Below are 24085 nucleotides of genomic sequence, written 5' to 3' on the forward strand. Positions count from 1 at the left end.
CAACAAACAAGGAAGCAGAAAGCTGAAATGAGCTGGTTGGGAAATTCATGTGTGTATTGGGTCACCACAAAGCACCAAGTACTTCACATTCAGGGCTTTTCCTATCTCTGAAGCTACAGAATGAGGAAAATACAGAAAAGTACCGGTTCTCCAGCTGATCCAACCACAGGTTTTAACCATAGGCAGAGCTCCAGTTATGCCCTCTACTTGAGCTCCAAATGGTAATGTGAAAATAAACATCATTACCATTGCAGAATTAGAAGGAAGTAAATGACATAGAAAGAAAGATGCACCAAAAGGGAAAAGCCAATGTTTGGGAAGAGCAGTAATGGCAAATGAGGTAAAGAAACCTATCAGCTGGAACAAGGACTGGAGCTGATGAAAATAAGCTGTCATACTTGAACACCTGGTCTCTGCGAAGGTAATCATCCCCTCTTACGTGTGTGTGGACATGAACATCCATGTAAACACTTTTTCTTCTTTCAAAGCGAACGCTGATGTAAACAGATTAAAGAGTAGCCAGAGTGTGATTCTGCTGACTGATAAAACGCTTTCAGCAGTGAGATCAGCGGGTCTCAAAAAATAACAGGCCACTTTCTGTAAAACTATAAGCAATTACAAATAAAATGGAGCACCCACATTCACAGCACTTCAGTCATCCTACATGGAACAAACACTGTCCCTCTGAAACAGGCATCTGCTTCAGTATTTTCATGTACAGTTCCCAGAAGAGGCATTTGGCTCATGCAATGATCAACCAGCCTTTTGATTTAAAATACACCAACCCTCCCAGCCTTTGTCATGGGAAGTGCTACACAAGCCTTGTATATCCCCAGAAGCTGAACATGAACTTTGCTGACTTTGATTAACCGTTAATTGAGAACCCTCCAAACAGTGTGAAGCACAGCCAGGTGTTTGATTACACAATCAAATACATGATTTTATAAACTGGGTAAGTGATAGGCAAAATTTAACAAAGAACTGTTCCAAGTCAGAGAACTCCTCAAAGGGAAAACTGGGAACCCATTAAAATTCCCACATTGGAGAAGAAAAACTCTAAGTCTGCTTGATTTTGTTTTCTGAATATGGTTCTTTATACTAAAGGCAAAATACATTTGTATGAAGTGGTGCTCTAGTAAGTCATAGGGAGTTTTGCCATCATCTTCAATGGGGTCAGGCTTTTACCCCTGTCCACAGCAAGCTAGAAGGATTTGTATTTGTTAAAAGACCAATGTGCAACCTCAGAGGTGCTCCAAGGCAACAGGCAACTTATGCTCATTCAGCTATTTACATGTAAGTGGAAGTTGGGTTGGGAGGCAGATCAGAACCACCAACTAGCTTGGAATTTTGATTCTTTGCCCAGAACATCACTTTCTAAAAATAAAAACAAAATTCCCTTCTATCCTTCCAGTCAGGGAAGGCAGAAAGACAGAACAGAGGAGCTATACAAATTTGGCAGGCCTGGATTTACAGAGGTCCTTTGTAAAGGATGTGTGCGAAGAGATAAGAGACAAGACACGATGCTTGTTGGACATGGTCCAAATAATACAGCGGAAAGTGCAAAACACCCTTCAAAAACTCACATAGGCCATTTTTGTCAAAGATTTGGAGAGCTGCAATCGTTCTGGTATCTGAATACAAGTTCTGTAAGCCTGCCAGCACAGCCAGAAGATGAGTCGCAAGGATTTTGGTAGGGTTTACTTTGTTTTCCCTTTAGTGGAGGAAGAAGAAATAGAAGAGAGCATGCTCCAAGGAAAGACACAGTAGAAATCCAAGTTAAGTCCTGCCTTGGGTCTCATCCTTAGTTTATTCCACTCTCTGGAGTGTTTTATTATTTTACATGAATAGATTACCCATAATTTACAGAAGGTATGCATATAATGAGGAACTTCTTATCAGAATGTAGATATTAGCTTTAAAAATGAAAAAAATACTGTTCCCTCTTGTCATTCTATGGTTCAATACTTGCTCCAGCAGCTGCTACTACTTCTCTTAGCCAGAAACGGAGGGAAACTGAAGTCTGGCTGAGCTTGCGCACTGTTAATGGAAACACACACTCTTTACATTAGCAATATTACTTTCTCACTCTCCAAGTCAAATGCCAAGGACACTACAGGACTTAAAACAAAAACGTTAGGAAACCTCTAAGGTTAGAGGTGACCAAGAGCTACTCACTCAGCAGTGACACATGCACTTTGGATTTGCTCTTCAGCAACAGAGCCCAGGGACACAGTGACCACGGGGAATGCCCCACCACTGCAGGGACATCTGCACACGATGTCTTGGTCACTGCGCATCCAACATCAGAGAGAAGCGGCCTTTTGTTTTGTTGCCTTCCAACTCAGCAGCCTGGAAAGATTGCTGCTGGCTGTGCTATTTTGGCCTCTGTACTCACCAACAAGTTTAAACTGCTACCCAGAGAAGCCCACAGCCCAGGGAAATTAATTTTCACCAGTCATGGCAGATTAAAGGACAAGCAAAGACTTTCCTCAAAAATACAAGTCCAATCTACTATCATAATTATATACAGACCTCAAAGGCCACAGCATCAGCTGGTACCAGCTTTAACTTCAGCAGTCCCACGCTCATTTATACCAGCTGAATATCAAGCCTTTTACATTTACTTAAGGTATAGAAGCGTAAGTGAATACAGATTTCAGTAAATCTTGCTTTCTAAAATATTATTCATCAACATATAATTCAAATGGTAATTAAGAAGTGTTCACATGATTGATGACACATTTAAATTACAGGTTTCTAGCATTTTTTTCAGTAAAGATTACTTCCTTTTTCACATGCCGCTTCTGCAAAGTGCAAGTCCATCCAACAGATGTCTCACAGATCTGCTTCTCAATGTAACAAGTTAGACTTTTTTTTTATTACGACAAATGGTATAAACCACACAGCACTCTGTTAAACTCAATACTGACACATCTGCTTACCACGTGTATTAGTAGCCATGTCAGCCACTTTCTGAAAGGCATCCAAGAAGGCAGCAGCTGCTACTACTGTAGTCCTGAAATGCATACAGATAACAAAACATTAGCAGTGTCTCATTGCTGCCTATTTAATTATTGCCAAAAACATTTAGGCTTATAAAGAATACCACTGTGAACTTGCAGAGGCCACAAAAAATATCCTCTTTTATATCTGAATTTAGCCTTTTCCCTCCTTCATTTCTTAATCCCTTCCTTGCTTTGTGTGAGCACTATGGACTTGGAGGCAGCCATGCTAATTCCGTGCTGTGAATTGCACAGGACAGGTGCTGTTTCAAAAGAGCACAGCCATCCCTCTTCTAGCTGATTTCCTCTGATGAACTAATATTAAGCAGTCAAACATGAAAAACAAATCTAACATACATTACACTGCACCCATTAGTGTACAAATTACAGCCACTGCTGTTTCCAGGGAACACATATATTTTAAGAATAAGCATGCAGGACCTTCCTTTTAAGTACGATGCTGGCCAAACACTTTCCTCAATTTCTCATCTGAGGAGCATGAGCAACCCTTGAAACAGAAAATAGCAACTTTTGGGAAATGAGATTAGTCAGGAGTTCTTGGGCAAATGCAAAAAAAGGAAAAGAAAAAAACCCTCCACTTGGAAGAAAAACAAACCAACCAACCAACCACAAACAACACACCCACAAAAACACAACCTCCAAACTCCCCAAATAAACAAAACAAATGAAACCCCTTTCTGATCCAGTGCTCCTCCAAGCAGGTCCCTTCCTGAAAGGTAACCCCAGCAATCTGAGACTCCACAATCCAAAATGTCAAGCCCACCAGCCCCATCTCCCTCCAGGTTTGGAAAGCACCTACAGACCACAGGTCCATTCAAGTGGACAGCAAATGTGAGTTACCACTTTTGCAAATATGTTTGTTCTACATAAGCAGTCCCTAGAGTTCTAAACACCTCAGGTCAGTACCAGACTTCTGATGGTTTAAGGCTGGTTGACCCAATTTAAGTGAAAGTAGGCCAGGGCTCTACAGGTAGAGCACAACTGGGCCGTCTCCACAGGTACCTCGTGGTTCTCTTTCTGCACATCTTTTCTATGAGTAACTCTGATTTCCTCTCCTGATGGTCACAGTCAGCCTCTCCAAACAAAATCCTGAAGGAGGACCATCAATTTTGTTTGTTTCAAGAGCTCCTTCCTAACCTCAGAGAAACCCAGGAGACCTGCAGGAAAGCTGATCCTTGGCCAAAAAGACCACAGGACTGCTTAATTAGGTCAGATTTTATGCGTCTCACTCCAAATATGCTCAAGATACACAAGACAAAACTGGCAGCGCAGTAGGTGGCCTTCTGACACCGCAAAAGATTTGAACACCAAAAAACAGGCTTGGGAGAACCAAGCGCATAAGGACTCTTCACATGCCCTGGAGATTAAAGGGAGGGCAAAAACCCCCGTGGCAGCTAGCTAGCAATATTGAGCCCTGGAACCAGATAACCTTTCCTGGGATTTTCCTTAACAGTGTTTGCATTCTTCATCTTCCAAACTTGTGGGTCATGCTGTTTTTGTGTACCATGTTGTTAATTATTAATTATATTGCTAATAACAAAGTTCCATTTCTCCCGTAACAAGATCCAGGAAGACCTGGCTCCAGCTCAGATGACATCTGCTGTCCTTCATCAGAGCACACAGAAACAAACCAGAGGCAAAAGGCTCACATTTGCTAGAAATGAACAGCAAATCCTCAAACACAGGCTTCCCAGCTGCCTGCCTGCATGTTCCTGTAGCTAGAAAAGCACTACATGGATTGAATGTGACACCACAGGACTGGGCATAACAAAACTATCCCTCATGGCTTCCCAGAAAGCCTGTGTTCAAAGAGTACAAAGGGCTAGGAAAGTTCTCCATTTCTCTTCTTTATCTGCTTCCTCCACACTCACTCAATGTGGCATGACTGCTGGAAAACGAAAAACTGCATGCAAGTGTGATATTTCAGGCACAGCGGAACAGCATATTCCAGCTGTTTAGGGCAAATGAGCCTAAACCCCAGCTTCTTCAGGAACGGTTCACAACACAATGCAGAACCGCAAACTAGACTGACAATAACCAAACCTGTTGCCACTGCTGCTGCTGTGAAAAAAACCACTGATGCTCTGAAGAGCACAACAGAGACTGTGGTTTGGGGAGAGTTGTGAAGAAATGGAGCTTGGATTCCTATCAGCAGAGAAAGATTTTACAAGTGAATGAATTCTGGCGATGGGGAGAACTGGTCTGAGTGTGATACATATGGCACTTATTAAGTAATCCAGAATGCCATTTGCAATGTATACCCCAATAATGTAATTTTTAATAATCACTGGTAAGTGATGCAGCAAAGGAATTCCCTTCATTTTTAAAGCAGAATAAAGTGCTGTAAAGACTACCAAAGACTGTTCAATACTTTGAGCCCTCTTCTAATAGAAATCTGCTGTATTCTACACTAATAAGAAGGACAACATAGGGCTAACTCCAAACACGTGTTCACTAAACAATAAAATACCTATGCAATTTTCCATAAGAAGCCACGAAATTTAGTTCATTTTATGTTCATTATGTACAGCTGGTGGTAGATTATGTATTTTCCTAAATACATTAAAACAGCAGTAGTAATATGTGAAGAATTACATACATGGGTGTTGACTATGAAATATGCACAATTATACTAAGGCATGCTTAGCAAATTATCCTGGCAGAAGTTGCATTTAATCTTAATGTTAGTACATAGAAGGAATTGTAAGGGATCTTGACTGTGTAAAACAAAACTTACCGAAGCTGAGACTGCAGTTTCCCAGCTTTATTTATAAAGTCTTCCCACACTGGGTAACTTCCCTGCAAGAAAAACAAAACGCAATAATGAATACTTGATATGAGCATTCTGGTTTTGATACTCCAGATCAAATGAAACTAGAAGTAAAGCAATAACTAAGGCTTTACTAAATCCTAATCCATTAACACCAACATATATTTTCTCAACAAGTTCTCTCTCACACCCTTAGACACCAGTCCCAAGCAGATGGGATGTCAACTGGTTCTGAATCCAGATGAAACAGTAGGTCCTTTGAGGAGGCTTTACAGATTTTCCGGATGGAAACACTGGGAGAGAAGAAGGGTTTCAACTGAAGCAGAGAAAAAATAAAATAAAATAAAAACAAAACAAAAAAAAAGACCTCACATAGCAAAAAAAACCCAAAAACCAAAAACAAACACACACAAAAAACCCAAATCAAAACAAATAAACAAACAAAAAACCAACCACACACACACAACAACAAACACGCTTTACTTCAGATGGATACTGCAAAACCAAACCTATTAGAAGTGAGGTGCTAGGATATTGCAACAACACATGCAGAGAAGCTCCCAAAACCACGGGCGGGATCTCAGTTCTTCTCTACAAACGGCCTTTCTGTGTCATTACCAGGTTCCCATCCTCTTTTAAAATAAATAATTAAAGGCTTTTACAATAAAGGTCTGAGTTGACCAAGAGCCCACCTCAAATACCGTCTCAAGGTAACTCAGCAATCGGGCACAGAAAAGGCACAGTGGCCATAAGACAACACACTTCCCCAACAGCTGCCCTGTAACTGCAAGACCTGCTTCCAAAACCCTCCTGAATGACCTTGGAGCTGATTTCTGAATTGAAGCTGGTAAAGCAGCGTGGCACTGAGCATATGAGGAGTTCTGCAGAAGGTTTAATTCCTCCTGACTTCAAGTTTCCTGTAAGCTTTTCCCCCATCTAAAAAAAAAAATCTGTTAAAATCCCAGGTTTTCATTTATAATATGGACACCAAGTGTTCTTGCAAGTTCTGATCTTTATTTTCCAAAGTTAAAAAAAAAAAAAGTGCTGATTTTTATGGTTAAAAAACCCCATGCTTTTTAGACCAAAAAAAGGTTGTTACTCTCTGCAGAGCAAGTGCACATTTTCTGTTAAAAGCAAAAGCCGTGGTGGAAAGAAACCTCAAAACTTCCCTTTGAATGGAGTCTAGAGAGTAAAATAAAATATGCCTGCTTCCTTTAATAAAGGTATAAGACTTGCTGTTACCAGAGCAACAACACAATAAAACCCAGATAAGGCAGATCCTCAAGGCTAACATTACCCTGGCTCTGAGTAGAAAAGGTTGCAAACAAGTGCAGTTGCTCATAGCAAACTCGATCCACCGCAACAAACCGGTCTGCTTTTTGTAAATAAAATAGAACCCGTTGCCCACACTGCCACGAGAGGCCACATCTTGTTTAGGGCCAAGACAGACCCTTCCCCAAAAGCCGACAGCCCAGTTTCAGCTCCTCGGTGCACCCCAGCAAGGCAGCTCACAGATACCCACACACCACTGGGGAATCTGTGGCATAAGATGTGGAGTTAAACCCAAGGCAAATCCCAAACCTCCCTTTCAACTCTGGCCTTCTTCACAATTTTATGGACTCTAAATATTTTGAAAAATATGATGTTTTTGCAGAGATCTCCCACACAGTCACCGCACAGCAGGGCTTGGGCAGTGCCATGATACGTCCAGATGCAGAAGCTGCTGCCATAAAGGCACTGTCAACGGTATTAACTGGTACTCTGTATAATTTTCAGCAAGGCCTGTGGTTTTTTTGCTAAAAGAAAAAAAAAAACAGCGTAAAACAGGTGTTCATAAAACCTCATTATATCTACGGACAAGGGAGCCAGTGGGAAATGCAGAAGGGGAAAGAGAAAACAGCAATTATCTGGGTGGCAAGACCTAGAATATAAAGTGCATTATGCTATGCAAAAACTGTCAGACATTAAAAAAAAATGAAAGAAACCCACCAATTCTTGGAAAAAGGGGGGAAAAAAGCCATTTCCTTAAACCTATTAGTCTTGCTGCAATCCCTCTGCTCTGAACCCGGTCTCTCAATGTCTGCCTGCCTGCCATATATACATTATGCATGTGGATGCCAGGAGCCCTGAAAGCCCTGACAATTAACAGCAGGGCCTGAGGCTTCACTGGATTCTCGAGCAAAACGCAAGCCGGCAAGCGGAGGATACCAAAGCAGCCTGATTATGTTTCCATCTCGGTGGTGTATTATCCAGCTAAACGTGCCTGATGGCACACGGGAGATCGACACCAGCCTTGCCTTCAGCTGCTTCACAGGGAATCTTAAGACATTCCTATCAAAACACAGCTCAAAAAGAAAACACTTTTTTTTTTTTTTTTAATTTGCCAGGATGGCCACAAAGCAAGCAAAATTGGAATAGCCACCAAGCACTTCCATGGCTATTTATTCTTTGTCTTTAAAAATGTTCTCTTCATGCTGAGCTTATTTAAATAAGCTGTAACAGCTCACCTAGACTGTTTGCTATATTTGTTCGGTTGAAATCAATGCAATCTCTTCACTGGGGCACTCTTACACTGGCCAAGAGCACCTGATCTTGTTTTGAAAAGCAGAAACATGTTTTTTGGGGTTTTTTTTCCAAGTGTCACTGAATCAATAACTGGGGTGGTGGTATTTTGTTGGGTTTGCCTTGGGTTTTTTTGTTGTTCTTCGGGTTTGGGGTTTTTTTTTTTGGTTTGTTTGGTTGGTTTTGTGTTGGGTTTTTTTTGTTTGAGGGTTTTTAACTTCTTTTGTTTGTTAGCTTTTGTTTGTTTGTTTTCCTTCAATTGTTAAAAAAAACCCCAACATTTCAGCAGTTTTGCACCAGTGACATGTATTCCTGCATTATCTGCTCAGCTTGTGGTATGTTGATCTGTTTTTTGCAACCCTGAATTCTCTTTAATAAACTCAGCTGAAAAATAAGAGGAATTTATCTGTGTTCCAATAACTCAGGTTCCATTTTTCCCTGCTGAGGCAGCCATGTCCACAAGCTCAACTCTCTCTTAGTGATACACAACTCAAGTCTTCCACACAAATTCTGTTGTCCCTTTGAGCTTTTCCAAATAACACTTCCACCATCACATCCCTGCTGAAACCAAACCCCCCTTGATTCCTACCTACAGCAGGAATTCCTACCACTTCCCAGGCCCTAATAACAGGGGTTTATCCCACTTCCAGCACCTGGGAAGCAAGGAAGCCATTTAGCAATGCTTGTGGGGACAAACCAAGGAGATGACACTGGAATCAAGTTTGTGGTGTAAATACCGAGGAGCAGCTCCTTCTCCAAGACCTCTTCGTGTGCCACCTCAAGCGCAGCAGCCCCATTGTCACCCCGTGTCCCACCTCCGTGTCCGCAATAAAAGTTCTTGCTTTACTCAAAGCAGCCGTCAAGAGAAACGGTAATGATGGTGGAGACCAGATGCTAACGGAGCCATTAAACTTCATCCTTGATTTGAGGTGTCTTTCTTTCTCAATTTAAACACGAAGAAACACCAGGTGGAATTCGATGTCTCTGTCCAAGAAGTGTTTCTGCAACATGACGCCACTTTTGAAGAGTAATACCACAGTATTTTCAAATATTGTCTCCCCCAGAGCTTCCTCCGTGCCATCTGCAATTTCTTATTTCAACCAGCTGATAAAGGAAATCAATTTCCCCCACTTTAAATGTCAGGGTTACTCAGGCCCTGATATTTTCTCTGAAGGCAGTAGGCCTCCTCCACCTCCAGCCCCGCTCAGAGAAGAGCCGCTACAAGAATCTGGGTCACAAATCCTCTTTTTAGCTCCTCACAGGTTAAAATAGAAATCGGCTACGGTGCAGGTTTGTTTAAATGGTTTTCTTGAAAATCGCTAATAGTTTAATCCGGGGACTCTTTACCCCCAAATAACTTTGTACCCAATTATTACTTCACCATCGGATGAAGAAATTTGACGTGTCTTCCCTGAAATGGGTGTTTCACCATCACTGCACAGCGCTCCATGGTGCCGAGCCCGCCAAGCTGCTCAGAGGGCCCGGCCCTCGCCTGCCCACCCATCGAGGCACGTCACTCGTAAGCCACAACATGCCATTATCCTACCCTATTGCTTAATTAGTCGGTTTATAAGTGATTAGTCACCTGATCCCAGGGCTCAGCTCCAGATAATCTATGCTGAACATAGGCAGGGAACCGCCTTTCCACCTCAGGGCTGAAAAACAAAATGGTGCCTCGTGCCTGTCACCATGTAGCCAGTCCGCAATTAGGGACATGAAACAACTTCCCCTCAGGGACAGGCACCACAGTGAGTGTTTGAAAGGCACCAGGCTGAGTTGGCAAAGCACCTGCAAGTGCCAGACACCAAAACCCAGACCCGCGTCCAGCCAGCTGGCATCCTCCATCGCCGCCATCCTCCCTCCCACCCTCCATCGCCGCCATCCTCCCTCCCTCCCTCCATCGCCGCCATCCTCCCTCCCTCCCTCCGTCGCCGCAGCTCCTGGGGACGTGTCCTCCCAGGGCAGAGCTGGGGCGAGAAGGAGCAGGGACCTGTCTTCCTTCAGTGAAATCCCATCCCACATCCAGACCCATGGACATGGGCAGATGCTTTAATTTTTGTCCATCTTCCTCACCATTCAAATCTGTTTTAATTGGTAACAAATTTCATCCTCTCCAGTCGAGTCTGGTTTGCTCGTGACAGTGACTTGTAAGCGATTTCCTTGTCTTTGTCTCAACCCATGAGTTTTTTAATCTTCTTTTCTGCCCTGTCTCATTGCAGAGGAGTCAGAGAGCGGCTGCGTGGGCACCCAGCAGCTGGCCAAGGTCAGCCCACCACAGCAGGGAAGAGCAGGCAATGACCGCTAACAGACAGCTTTGGATGGAGCATTCAAACCCTGGATGGATGAAGAACCTTTTTATTCTTTTTGTGAACAAGCACAGCCATCCTACATTAACACAACTGAACCCGAGATTTACTGAAGTTTGTTATACCCTTCCTTTCAGGCCAGCAATTCTGACTCAGACAAGAAATCAGCAATTTCTCAGTAAAGGAAGGGTAGGCTTGCAGCAAAGGATCATACTTACTGAAATTGTTATTGATTACATCTAATGGCAAGAATAGGAACCCAGATTGTTGTATTTATTTAAGATTACAACTTGAGTATCAGCAGTCTTGACAGTTTAAAACTGTTCTGTCACTTCTTCTGCTATGAAGTTATGATTCTTCTTTTTCCATTAAGAGAAACGACACTTTCTTTAATAATTTATTTCCATACACCCCAACTCCCACAGATGAGACACATTACATCTTCTAAAACCCCTTGACAGCATTCTTTTAAGCGTTTTCATTTATCAAAAAGGCTTTTCGGCCCTATTACCAGCTCTTGCTGGGACACCGAGTACAAAAGCAGCAGGAACAGTTTGGTATCTTGTTCACAGCAACAACCCGTCTAAATTTTTGGGGCAGGGGGAAAAAAGACAGAGAGCTGCTCTACAGTAAAGCAAGCTCAGAATCTAATTTTGGCTGTTCCAGCTAAAGAGGTAGGAGAGAAAGGGACCAGGCAGGCAGTGCCTTGGTTTTATCTCACTGGTTATCAAAGCAAGAGCTGTATGCTGCCCAGAAGAGCACTGAACAATCACTATCTTCAGAGTTCAGTAAAATGGAAAAAAAACACTACACAGGCTACAGGAGTTAGGACTCCACCTCAGTGTAGTCATGCAGCTATGACCAGCTAAAAAGCTGAGTTCCACACACACATCACTGTTATCGAGCTTCACACCCTAGTAACACATCCAAATGCCATCCCTCTCTCCTTGGAACAAAAATTGTAACTTTGCTCCTGCATGTGTCCTCCAACCCCTCCAAAGTAAATTATGCTGAAAACAAAATATTGTTTTTATAGTTTCATGAGATATCAGAATCAGAAGGATTATTAACGTCTTACTTCTGTAGCATTCAGCACGTTACCCCAAGCAGCAAAGAGACTTTTTTGTGCTCGACACCACACAAAGTCACAGATGTCACGCACTAAGAATGGCCTGCATAAGTAAGTATGTTTGCCTATAGAGACAATCACTTTTCCAAGGGGCCTTGAACAGATAAAAAACAGGAAAAAGTGGAGGGGAAGGGGACAGGGAAACAATGACAGCCTGAAAAAAATAAAGGGTTCTGGTCACAGGTGTCTCAACACATGGGAAGATGCAATGGTCGACGACCAGTTTTCCTTCCCAGCTAACATCTGGCACTGGAAGTTTTTCCTCTTTTCTAAAATAATCAGTAGTTAACTGGGGAAAAGGGCACTTGGGCAGCCACAACTGCAAGAGTTACAAAGCACTACCAAACACTAATAGGTTCCTCTGTGCAATCCACAGATTTAGCCAAGTTCATGACTCATAAATAGGATTGCCTAGTCCTTAAGCCACAAAAGCTCCTGCAACACACAGGTGTGCAGAGAATGAACATCATTGTACACAAAGTTTGTAATTGCTCTTCTCCATCCGAAGCATTCTGCTTGTTGGCTTCATCCCTTTCTAGACTGAAAAATAAACAATTCAAGAGCCTGTCTCATGAAGCTTTCTAAGCTGTATCTATTTCCCAATCACTCAGCAGAATAGTCTCAGTCTTTCAACAGACTGAAACATAAATTTTACTGGCAAGAGAGACTTCACTCGCTACGAAGACGCAGAGTTTTACACAACAGCTATTCCACGACTTCTTTGGTTTAATTTACCTTATTCCAAATTTGGAATTGGGTTGGAAGGGACCTTTAAAGATCATCTAGTCCAACCTCCCTGCCATGGGCAGGGACATGTTTCATTAGATCAGGTTGCTCTAAGCCCTGTCCAAACTGAACATGAACGCTTCCAATGGTGGGGCACCCATAGCTTCTCTGGGCAAGCCGTTTCACTGCCTCACCACCCTCAATATAAAAAAAAAAATAATATTCTTCCTTATGTCCAATCTAAACCTACCCTCTATATATACTCTATTTCTTAAATTCAAACCCAGAACTGAATCAACAAAGTCCCAATACTGATTCCAAGAGCATCCCATAGACTGATGCTGTCCATCAGCTGTTTTCCAGTGATGCAGGACAAGAAACAGTCAGTTTTACTTGCAGCAGTTTCAGGTTGGACAATCCATCCAACTAGATGACCATTTAACAGGCAACTCTGACAGGTCAGGGAGCTTCCTTTCACTGGAGCTCTTTAAGGAAGGGTGACATATTTATATAGAGATTTTCTAGGAAAGCGTAATACACCCACAAGGCAAGGAAAGGGGCTACCTGGCTGCAAAGTCTCTGCTGTCTTTCAAAGCTAAAGGTATTGCCACACACAGGGGAAGTTTGGGCTTAGCTCCAGCAGCAAAAGGGACTCTCAATTAATGCAGAACGCTTGCTGGGCGAGGAATGAAAAGTTATCAACAGCAAAAGACAAGACATGAACTTCACAGGATTTCACAGCAAGAGCTGAATGCACGCATTGCTGAATGGAAGAGGAGACAGGTACAAACGCAAGGTTTGAGAGATTATAGGGCATGCAAGTGAAAGTAAAAGCACGTCAAAGATCAGATTAAGATGTCATTTAACCTGTAACTTACCCTTCAGGAAAGAAAGCAGGGGTAATTAAAATCAAAGTCTTGTATCCATACATCTATTTACATTTTTTCTGCCACTTGTTTAGGGAATGGCAGGTTTAGAAACAAGTTTCCCTCAGCATGCACAGTATAAATAAGCATGCCAAGCTTTGCTTTCACAAGGTGATACATTATCACAACATTGCAAATTATGCAGCAGAACACTACTGAAGACATCTCATATGCTATTAAAAAATCTGTCAACTAGATACTTCTTTTACGCTTCACAGAACTGTTTGGTTTTCAGTCGAAACAGAGCATTAGGACATCGAGAAAAACAGATCATGGAATAATACCTTGAGGAAGTCAAGACTAAAATCCAATCAGGAAAGTCCAGAAAAAGGAAAATCAACCCACTGGGGAAAAAAAACTGAGATATCAGTTATTTCTACATTCCCAAGAACACCTGAAGAACTCTAAAGAATGCCCAGTTCCCTGAGCACTGAAATGTAGCACTTCTTCACAAGAACACAGGTATTTATTAAACCTCACTAACCATTTAAAGGGGAGGGAACCTAAGTCCAGTACCATCCTGTTGTTAGAGCTCTAGTCTTTAATTTGTATTATAATAAAACCTGCACTGCACCAGCCCGTATTTAAACGTCCCCAGTGGAGAACACCAGTTGCCCCACAGTTGTGACTGCAGTTTGTAGCACAGAAAGGATCTGTGAAATCTCATCCTCTTTGGTTGCTGCATGACATCCTGGCTTACAACCCAACTCATGGGCCTCCATGCTACGTCAAGAGGGTCCACGTCAAACCTGTGCCATCCATAACCCAGTTCCATAGTTTGTAAGACAAATAAACTGAACTCAAAAGCAGCCACTTCATGGTTTAAATCCAAGATTGGGTAATTAGCAAACAAAAGTTACCCAAGATTGGGTAATTAGCAAACAAAAGTTATACTGTGAGAAGATACATCATGCATAAACATAGAGTCTCTCCCTCTCTAAACACAGGAAGTTATTCACGGGGGGGACATGAACGGGGAGAGACAACAACTAACAGCTTCTAGAGACCTTTCATCCCACGCTATGATAAAAAAGCTGGATGTTAAACAGTCTTCCAGAGGAAGCATCTAGTTCCGGATCCTTCCCTGCAGGTCTAAAGAAGTTTGCAAGCCTGAACAGCATTTCTCCTCAGAGACTCATCAATACTGCCTTTCATCCACTCGATCATTAAGTGGCCACTGTGCATACTCGGCAGCTGTTTCCTAAACCCACAGTATTTCAGTTGGATCAAAACGAAGGTAATTACATAATCAGGAGACACTCACTCAAGTTAATGCCCGCACAGGACAGCCTCAAGCCAAGAGCCCTGGGCTGGTAACGTCACCAACACCGCTGGGGTGTCCCCACTTCTTCCCAAGCAAGGAAAAACCTTCATTCCTGAGCATTCATTGCTTGATCTCAACACAACCTCCATCACACAAGCAGTCAAAACAATCTCCGGGACCCAAGAAATGGCATTATCTGTTGCCACAGTACTGGCAAGCATCTGACCACAAAAGGATGTCACTGGGGGAAAGGCAGCAGCCAGGCAGCAAGTTTTTTAGTGCTTTATGAACTTCAGCTCCTGCCAGAGAGTCAAGTGCAACTACGCTTGTCACAGGCTACTTCTCTCCATTTCAACTCATGGAACAATCACTTTGAAGCTCCAAGTCAGACACTCGGTTTGCTCATGGACAATTTTGTTAGGAGACATCTCGTCACAAATGAAGGTTTATTAACAGAAAAAAAACCCAAATTAAGCCACTACACAAAGGGCTTCAGTGATATTACTAAGCATACATCTGACTTACACAGCAAAAAAAAAAAAAGCTCATGCTTGGGTGGGAAGCACGGTGTCAGTTTAAACAAAGACAAAAATGAGAACAGAGAATATGAACCTTTCTGTACCATCAACCAAACATCTCTGGTTACACGCTCATCGCCAGCATTAAGCACACCAACAGAATCAGTGTTGACAAGTTCATTCCTGTAAGTGTTCTCTTTAAAAACATCCAAGATGATTTGTTAAATGCTGTTTGCACACCAGCTAGCATCCTAGAGCTAAAGTGAGGTACACAATGCTTATGGTTGTTCATCGGAAGACTGAAAAATACGGAGCTCACACAGAGCCTCGCAAGACAGCCAAATTCTTCACACCTGTGGTTAAAATGCTCCAGCTCTCCACTAAGAAACTGAGATGTCCCATAATTTCATTTACAGGAGAAGAATTCAAGACACTTCTGTTGAGAGTTGATCAGTCATTTGTAGATGACATCTCTTCTTCCTGCAAATACTGGGTTATCACGGGGAGGGGAACAGCAATAAGTCTTAAGCAGTAACAACAAAGTGCTGTGTATGTGTGGACAGAAACATGTATTATACCGGGAGGTGAAAAACAACATCCCCTCAATAACTCTGTGCTCTAGATGCACTCCATTTCTTCTTATCCTAGGGGAAAGGAGTAGAACTGAACGAATCTGCGGCCATAGTTTGCCTTTCTGTAAAATGGGAGCCATTCTTTGGAGCCAAGTCACACACCGAGCACTTCCATGATGAAAGCTGCTATGGCGTTAACCACAAAGCTACCAGACATTTTGTCTCCAGTCCTCTGAAACATCTCAGCATCCAAGCTGTCTCACAGCCCAGCAGGAAGAAGTCAATCAACATCCTTAAAGGTCAGCACAGATGCCAGGGAACGTGGCAGCGCTCGGCACCCTATGCTGTCAAGGTAGACATAAGTTTGAAATTTAAAACATACACTTGAAGAGTAAAATGCATTTCTACATGTAGCCTAAAGAGGCTTCTCTACTCTAAAGAGTGGCCTCTTTACGGTACTAACTCAAATCTCTCTGTACCCGCCTTTGCATGCTCTGAAGAAGACAAAAAAACCTTTTTAGATACAGTTCCTATTCATCTCTCTGTCACGTCTCTGCTTATCTTCAAGGCCACACGGTCTCTGGGTAGCCTATGAACCTTAAAAATGTTTTTCAGAAGCTGAAAACACACAGGCTGTTAAGCAGAAGATGCTATTTACAGATTCACAGGAATACTCCATCAACTGTAGCAACTTCTGTATCTTGAAGAACACATAGCAAAAAAAAAAAAAAAAAAATCGGGTTTTTTTAGGTATTTTATATCAAAGACTTTGGTAGAGCTCCTGCACACTCAGAACTGCAGAGGGAAACAGAAAACTCTCCCAAATATCAGCCTCTGTTAGGTATTAACCGGTGTAATTACACAGACTTCTTGTCCTCCAACATTTGTTCAGTCAGTTGTGCTTCATGCAGCACTGCACAACTCCTTCCACACTTAGAGCCTCGCAAGCCCTGCTACGCAGCGCTTGGTGTCCTGCCAGAGCCAAAAGGAGGACTTTTAAAAGACATTAAAAGTCCTTGCCCTGGGTATGCCACAGAATAACCCAGCCTTGGACTCACATAGGGAATGCTTGGCAGTTGTATGAATTGTTAACACTCACACAAAAGTGTCTGGATCAAGAAAGAACCTGTCCCTAAAAAATAAATGATCTGTAAGTATGTTCCCAGCTGTGCCCTGCTGCATGAACCCCAGTATTTAGCAGGGATGCAGGGGCTGCCTTCCCGCACCATCACTCAGCCTTCACTGCACATCAATCCCGCCCCTTCCAAGATGTTTACAGAAAGATACTGCAGCTGCTTACAAAAGACAAGGAATTTCAGCGTCTGCAAACCAGCCATTTGGGCAAGCAGGTTCTGGGAGGCAGCAAGGGTAAGAAATCAGTGCATGCAGCTGAGCCCAATACGCCTCAGTGGTAAAACCTTCAAGGAAAAATAAAAATTGAGACCAAAAGCTGCACAGAGCGGAAACAAAGTAATTTCATGCTTTTTGGGGAGGGGGAAGAAATATTGTCTCGCTAGGTTTGGGATAAATCGGTTGCCCTAAAGACTGTCATGCAAAGGACATACCAGCACCAGACAGCACGCGTGGGAAAGGGGGCACAGAGATGCCCTTTCCATTCCAAGCCTGTACCTGCCTGTTGCACATAAAACATTTGTTTTTCCTTACAATAGTTATCAGCCTTAACTGCTGCATGGAAACTAGACCTCAAAAATCATTGAGCTGAACATTCCTAATCTCCACAGAGATCTCAAACTTCAAATAAAGCACAGCTGAAGAGCTGTCATATTATGACATGTCAGGGTAAAACAAATTTGCCCATATTCACTGATACATGCGGGCCGTCCCTTGGATTAAGGCAAACACAGTGGACCTACAGCTGTGCATGCCACAGTAACTGCCTCAGCATTTCTATTTGTTTCAACAAATATTTTGTCCCCACTCAATTTATATTATTTGTGTGAACGGCACAAGGCCATCCCTGGCAAGCAAATCACACCTACTTAACAAATGGCTCCTAATCCTTGATGTGACCAGCCCCAAGCTCCATCTTCCACAAAAAAAAGCAAGATTAAAATGCTGCTTCTCATCGGTCACTTCCTAACGGGAGATAAGAGGCTGCAAAAACACAAATGTTTCCCATGCCCACATTTTCACGTCTTTTCTGCTTTGACCAAGAGCTTTGCGTGGCTGAAAGCAAAGGTGCAACACCCTCTTGTCCAAGGGTCCCAGCAGTAGCAATGGAGTGAAGGGTTCATCTCCTTTATAGTATTAAAGCAGAGGTTACTGCCAAAAGCAAAAGGCTGATTTTATTGAGTGTTCAAGCTAGATTATTATAAATAAGGCACATACACTTAAAATACAAAAAAATTGCAAAATTTTTCTAGAATTTCACTCCTCCTTTGGGAGCCTTGTTTTTGTTCACCAACAGGATGACGGTTGCAGTCCTCCTCATACCTGCACGTCCCTCACATGTGGGGAAATGCCTGAGACCAATTGGTAATCTGCACCCATAAAAAATTAGTAAATCCTCCCACTTAGTATAAAGGAAGTCACAGGCAACCTGTGCTCATCCAGCTGCTCATTACCCATCTTGCCGGGTACACACATACTCAGCAAACCCCTGCCCTGCCAAAACACATGATGGCAGAAGAGGTGAGACAAATAAAGAACAAAAAAAAAGGAAAAGAACCAGCATCAAGCAAGTGATGAACTACAAACACTGCCAATTTCAACATTTGCAGAGGTGTTTTCTTGTTTTTCCTTCAAGACAGCAGAGAACAATGCAATTAAAAGGAATGGAAAAATCAAGACTCATAAAGAAAAGCAGCATTAATCTGCTCTGCATGAGAAGATAACATATTTTGAAACCCATCTGCAATAGGCCCTCCCAAAATTTATCTGCACTGATTTGCTTTGCACTACAAGAAATATTGAAATTAATGACACATTACAGCATCTTATTTCTCAATTGCCAGAAATGAGTTACAAACCATTCACATCAAATACTCCCTTCCCACAGGGAGCTACAGAAACGATGCCGCATTCAAAGAGGAAACAGCACAGCGTCTGCATGCAGCACACAAAACTACTCCTCCGAGGGGACATAGATGTTTTATTTTTGCTTTTATAAACTCTGAATGCTTTGAAAAAGATCTTGCATAAGAGAATAACAAATTTTAAGTCCCACATACTCAGCAATGTATCGTAGGAAACACCAGGGCTGTGACAATGGACCAAAACTTAAGGATGGGATGGGCAGACTTTTTCTCACCTTTATGATTCTTTAATCTGATCTTGAAATCTCAAAGCATCGAAGCCCAATTCTAGAGAACAACGACCAAGCACAGTTCCCACTGTGGACTTTCCACAAACAACCCTGTCACCATGAACACCACATACTACTCAATAAATGTGACCCTTACTTTGCATGGAAGACATGGATTTCTCTTGTCAGGAAACTGAAGTTCAAGATGTAAATTAAAGTGCTGTATAAATGGGATGTTTATTACCCATTCTTGTATTTAAGTCAATTACATTGTTTCTCTAAATCACTTTGATTTACACTGAATTATTTTGGAGCTTGTTTTGTTGAGTAACAACCAAAAAACTGGTTTTGGTACAGGATGGAGATAAATCTGTGGTTTCTGGAGAAAATATTAAAGGCAGTTCAAGAAACCTCAGCTGGCAAGAGATAATCTTGCTATCAAAAAATGTGATGTGCTAGTCACACTGGCATATATTGCCCTCATTAAGTTTCAAAGTTAACGCAGTACAGAGACAAATGGAAACAATCACATTACTCAGGATTATAACTCCAGTTTCTGCAACCTTGTCGAGATCAAGGAGAGCTCAAAATTAACAACAGGTACACCTGAGCTAGTTCTATGTTAGTGTGAACAAAGAGAAAAATCAGTCCACATAAGCTGTATCTTCATCACCTCAGCTGCATCCACTGGCAAGACTTCAGAGTCATCTTAATGCCCTGTTGATTAACCCTACCATCTTTACAAAGCAATACATACGATAAAAAGAACCTGCAAATTATTTAGTTAAAAAAAAAAAAAAAAGGTGGATGCTGCAGCAAACCCCTCAGCGCTGCAGGGCATGTGGGGCCTTGATCACAGGCTGCGATGAGAAAATAGGCACAGATAGAGCACCCGGGTGTGCGTGGGCAGACCCCCACGCAACGGCTCCAGGATTCTGCCAGCAGCCTGCCCACACAGACCTCACTACGTGAAACAGCACTTAGAATGCTAATTTTTCACTTTACTACTAAGGATATGATGAGTTGAAAGGTTCTGGTTAGCTGTCAAAAAATAGCTACTTTTTCTTTGAAATTGTCACAATCCTTTGTGCAGAATTCACAAAGAATCCTAGTGCATCTCATCAGCCGTACAGCATTAGCTGCATCAAACTGAGCTACAGGTAAAAATTATTTGTTCTACTCATGCTAAATAAACGGATTTCTTTTAAACCGTAACAACCACCGCATTGCTAAAGATCTGCCGTGATTCCTTCCAAACTCCCCCCTCCCCCAGTAATTGCCAGTTCACAAAACAGGTTCCACTACTATGGAGGATTAAGAAAAAATATTCACACCTGTGCCCATCTCCATAAGTTCATGTCAACATGTTTTTGATGAGCAGCATTCCCATGCAAGTAACAATGTGTAAAGGAAAAAAAGAAATAAAGCCACACAGCAAAGGCCCATTTGTTTAAGAGCAAGAAAAATCAAATGCATCGCTTATGGAAAGAAGCAGAGAATAAACATACTCAGTGTCCCTCCGTGCTGAAACCCAAAACCGTACTTCATCTGGAACAAACATCTCCTGCGTGTTCCCTGCACAGCCCACTACAATGATTTGTGAGCATTTCCTGCTTTTTCTGGGGGGTTGCTGTTTTAAAGTGTAGTCGTTATTAAAAATACGAAGGGGCTGAGAGCGTGAGGAACACCATGGCTAGGACTGCAGCATCGTCTTGATGGATACACACACACACACTCGCCTCCTCTCTGCAATCTGCCTGCGTTTGACAAGCCACGCTTTTAATTAAATGTCTCCCGAGGTCTGTTGAGAGCGAAGTGCATATGAACCTTTGCCAAAAAATAACTTGTAGGGCAAACAGCTTCTCTGCCACCCACAAAAAATACACTGGAAGCCATTCGCCTCTGCCAGGCTCTCTCCTAAAGCAAACCCCATATTCCTCCACCACTACTTGGCGGCTTTTTCTCCCGCAGCCCTCCCTCCTCATCAGCCCTGCACTGATTAAAACACCCACAGAAATCCCGTGTCCTGGCTGGCAGAGGCACAGCACGCACCGTCACTGCCTTTAAATTACGATGGCCTCCCCATCACCTGACATGTCCCTCAACATCTCCCAACAAGTGCATCCTCCCCAGCCGGCCCTGAGAAGATGACAAGCTGCCCTTGTCCAGGGGAGCACTGCAGTATTCTGCAGTACAGCCGTGTGCTGCAGCCCGGGCACCCACAGCCCAGGCTTTGCGGAGGCACGACTGGCAGAACACACCAACGCTTTCACGCTATTTATTTCCACGAGCGCAGGGCAGGAGGCGTCCGGTCGTCCACAGAAAAACCTGCAGAAGTGCCCTTGGCTGCCAAGGATAGACTGGGAGTGTCTCTCTCCAAGGGATCTTTTGGCAGAAGGGGTCGGCGCTGATTTCTGATGGCTCATAGAAAGGAGCCAGCAACTTGAGACCTTTACATTTATGCACAGAAAGCTGCAAATACCACCTCCATGAACACGCACGCCACGAAAATAATACCACATAGCCGACTGAGCAGCGATTTTAATCCAGACAAGCATCAACTTTCGAGCATCTCCAGGCTGAGATGATTTTTTCCCCGTGGTGCCCACCAGCTTGGCACAGACACCCCAACATTGCCCTTTGCAGCCCCACCCCAGGGCTGACACGCACCGTGCCCGTCTCCTCCACATGATGCTCCCGCCTCGCTGCATTTATTCTGACAGCCCAAAATACAAAAAAAAAAAAAAAAAAAAAAAAGTGGAGAAGGGAAAAAACAATATTACAAAAAAGATAGGTTTGGAAAATGCTGACCCTGGTGCAAGATAACAGATTGCATGTTTGAGCAGGAGAGCCGGAGAAAAGAGGGAGGGAGAGGTGGTGTCCTGGAAGCAACTCGCAAGCCCCAGACCAGGGGGGTGAAGCATTTACAAGCAGCCCCTTTCCAGCGGGGTTCCCCGGCGGGGACACGTTCCCAGCCCCGGGCAGGGTCCCCGAGCCGGCAGCAGCAGCAGGAGCCGGGGCCGGGCCGGGAGGTCGCGCCGCCGCCACCGCCCCCCGGTGCTGCCGCATCTCAGCGTGCAAAGTTTCTCCGAGCCAGGTGGGGAAGAGGGTTCCTCTCACCTGGGTCCCTCCCAGAACCCTTGGGTCTCTTACCTTCATGTCGCTGATGATGGTCTGGAAGAGCCCTCCGAGCGCACTACATTCCTTCTCTATCACAGCCTCCATTTTCCTCGCTTGAGCACGCTGGAGGAGGCAGAAACTGCTGCAATTTCACTACTGAGCTAAAGAAAAATGAGACACCCCACTTTCCCACCTCACGGAAGAAAGAAAAAAAAAAAAAAAAAAAAAGGAGGTGGGGAACAAACAAGCCGATGTGGGCAACAAGAGGAAAAAAAAGAAAAAAAACACCTGAAGCCCTATCTGCCTACACCTCAAAAAATGTAAAAACGGGGAGAAAAATAAAATCCAGCGCTATCGCCGCCTCTCTCTCACACGCTCCTGCCCGCCCCGCTGAGCAGCACCCGGGGGTTCGGAGCCGAGCGGGCACGACCCTCCCACGCGCGGGCGGCCCCCAAATCCATCTCTGCGCACAACGGCCCCAGCCCCGGCGGCGGCGGCGGCGGCGGCCCCGGCCGGCACGGCGGCGCGCTCAGGGCGGCGGGAGCCCGCAGCCCGTCAGCTCCGCGGCGCTGGGCAGATGCGCACGCACACCCCAAAAATAAGAAAAAAAAAAAAATATATATATATAAATAAATGAGACTGCGCGTCAAGCCGCTCCTCGGGGCGCAGCCTAAGGGGTCCCTGCCAGCCCCGACAGAGCGGGCTGCAGCTACAACACCCGCTCCGCCGCCCGCCCGCTCCAGCACACGCCCGCCCGGCGCTGCCCGCCCGGCCCCGCGCTGCGCCCGCCCGCGCCGAGCGCCCCGCCCCGCCCCGCCCCGCCCGCCCGTCGCGTCACCAGCGCAGCCGCCGATTGGTCTCGGCGGCCGACGGGCACGGGGTTGAGGGTTCGCGCCCCGGTGGCGGCGGGAGCGAGGCTGCCCCCGCTCCTCTCCCCACGGGGGCGCGGGCGGCGAGGCCGTGGTGCGGGGGGAGCCGCGTCCCACCCTCGGGGCGGCCCCTCCCGGATGTGTAGCGCCGGGCGAAGAGACTGTTTTTCTCATGACATTCACCGAAATTGCCCAAAGTCACTTGTTTCTGGTAAAAACACCTGCCTCAGTCCAGTGGTTTGGAAGACCTGAGCTGAAGGCACTCAGTGAGACTACGGGCACCGGAACATACAAACCTGGTGTAGAGATGGTGGTGGATGCCCCATCCCTGGAGACATCCCAGGCCAGGCTGGACGGGCTCTGAGCAACCTGGTCTGGGTGAAGATGTCCCTGCTCATGGCTGGGGTTGGACTGGATGGGCTTTGAAGGTCCCTTCTGACCCAAACTTTCTATGATTCTACAGCCGGCAGCAGCTTTAATCACAGAGTATGTGGGGCTGGGTATCCCTCTTGTCCCACAAACGCAAGCCTATATTTAAGGGTGTTAACGTAAGTTATATAAACCATGGGGTTTTTTAAATTCAGCTTTCACATTATGCCAAACTTTGCAAAACATTCCGATCGAAGTTATGTATTGATACACGCACAGAGGCCATGGCACAGGTCCCGCAAACGCGGGTGCCTGTGCTTCTGCTATCAGCAACGTAGCTAAACGTACTGAGGTCCCCGGGACTCTCCGTCACACTGATATAAAGCACGTGTCCAACCGTTTTGGGGAGCTCAGGCCTAAAGATTCTGTAGTCATGAACCCCAGGGGAACCACAAGCCTGGAGAAACAGGCTGTGCCGCCACACGATTTTATAAAAAACAGATGCAGAACCAGGAAAAACTAAGTATGGGAGAATAAGCCTTAGCCCTTAAAGTGAGGAGGCTGGGGGGTTTTCTGTCTTCATATGTACACGTACGCACAAGTACATGCACACCCATGACTGAGATGGAAGTTTAGAAATTTAAGTTATTAAAATCAAAAAGTTGC

At 44.3% G+C, this 24085-nt stretch overlaps 1 protein-coding gene across 5 annotated transcripts in view; it reads right to left on the reverse strand.

The window, feature by feature from the left end:
* MTSS1 (MTSS I-BAR domain containing 1) overlaps positions 1–22659 on the reverse strand; it is a 127122-nt gene extending 104463 nt beyond the window's left edge. For all 5 annotated transcript variants that reach the window (XM_065627515.1, XM_065627513.1, XM_065627514.1 and 2 more), the window contains exons 1-3: positions 22215–22659; positions 5761–5822; positions 2943–3016 (exon numbers count right to left, since the gene is read on the reverse strand). In XM_065627515.1, coding sequence (XP_065483587.1) covers positions 2943–3016; positions 5761–5822; positions 22215–22286 — 208 coding nt within the window. In that variant the 5' untranslated portion in view covers positions 22287–22659. The remainder of the gene's footprint in view (positions 1–2942; positions 3017–5760; positions 5823–22214) is intronic.
* Positions 22660–24085: the final 1426 nt, after the last annotated feature.

This window comes from Caloenas nicobarica, chromosome 2, assembly GCF_036013445.1.
Source record: "Caloenas nicobarica isolate bCalNic1 chromosome 2, bCalNic1.hap1, whole genome shotgun sequence".
In the NCBI taxonomy this organism is placed as follows: Eukaryota; Metazoa; Chordata; class Aves; order Columbiformes; family Columbidae; genus Caloenas; species Caloenas nicobarica.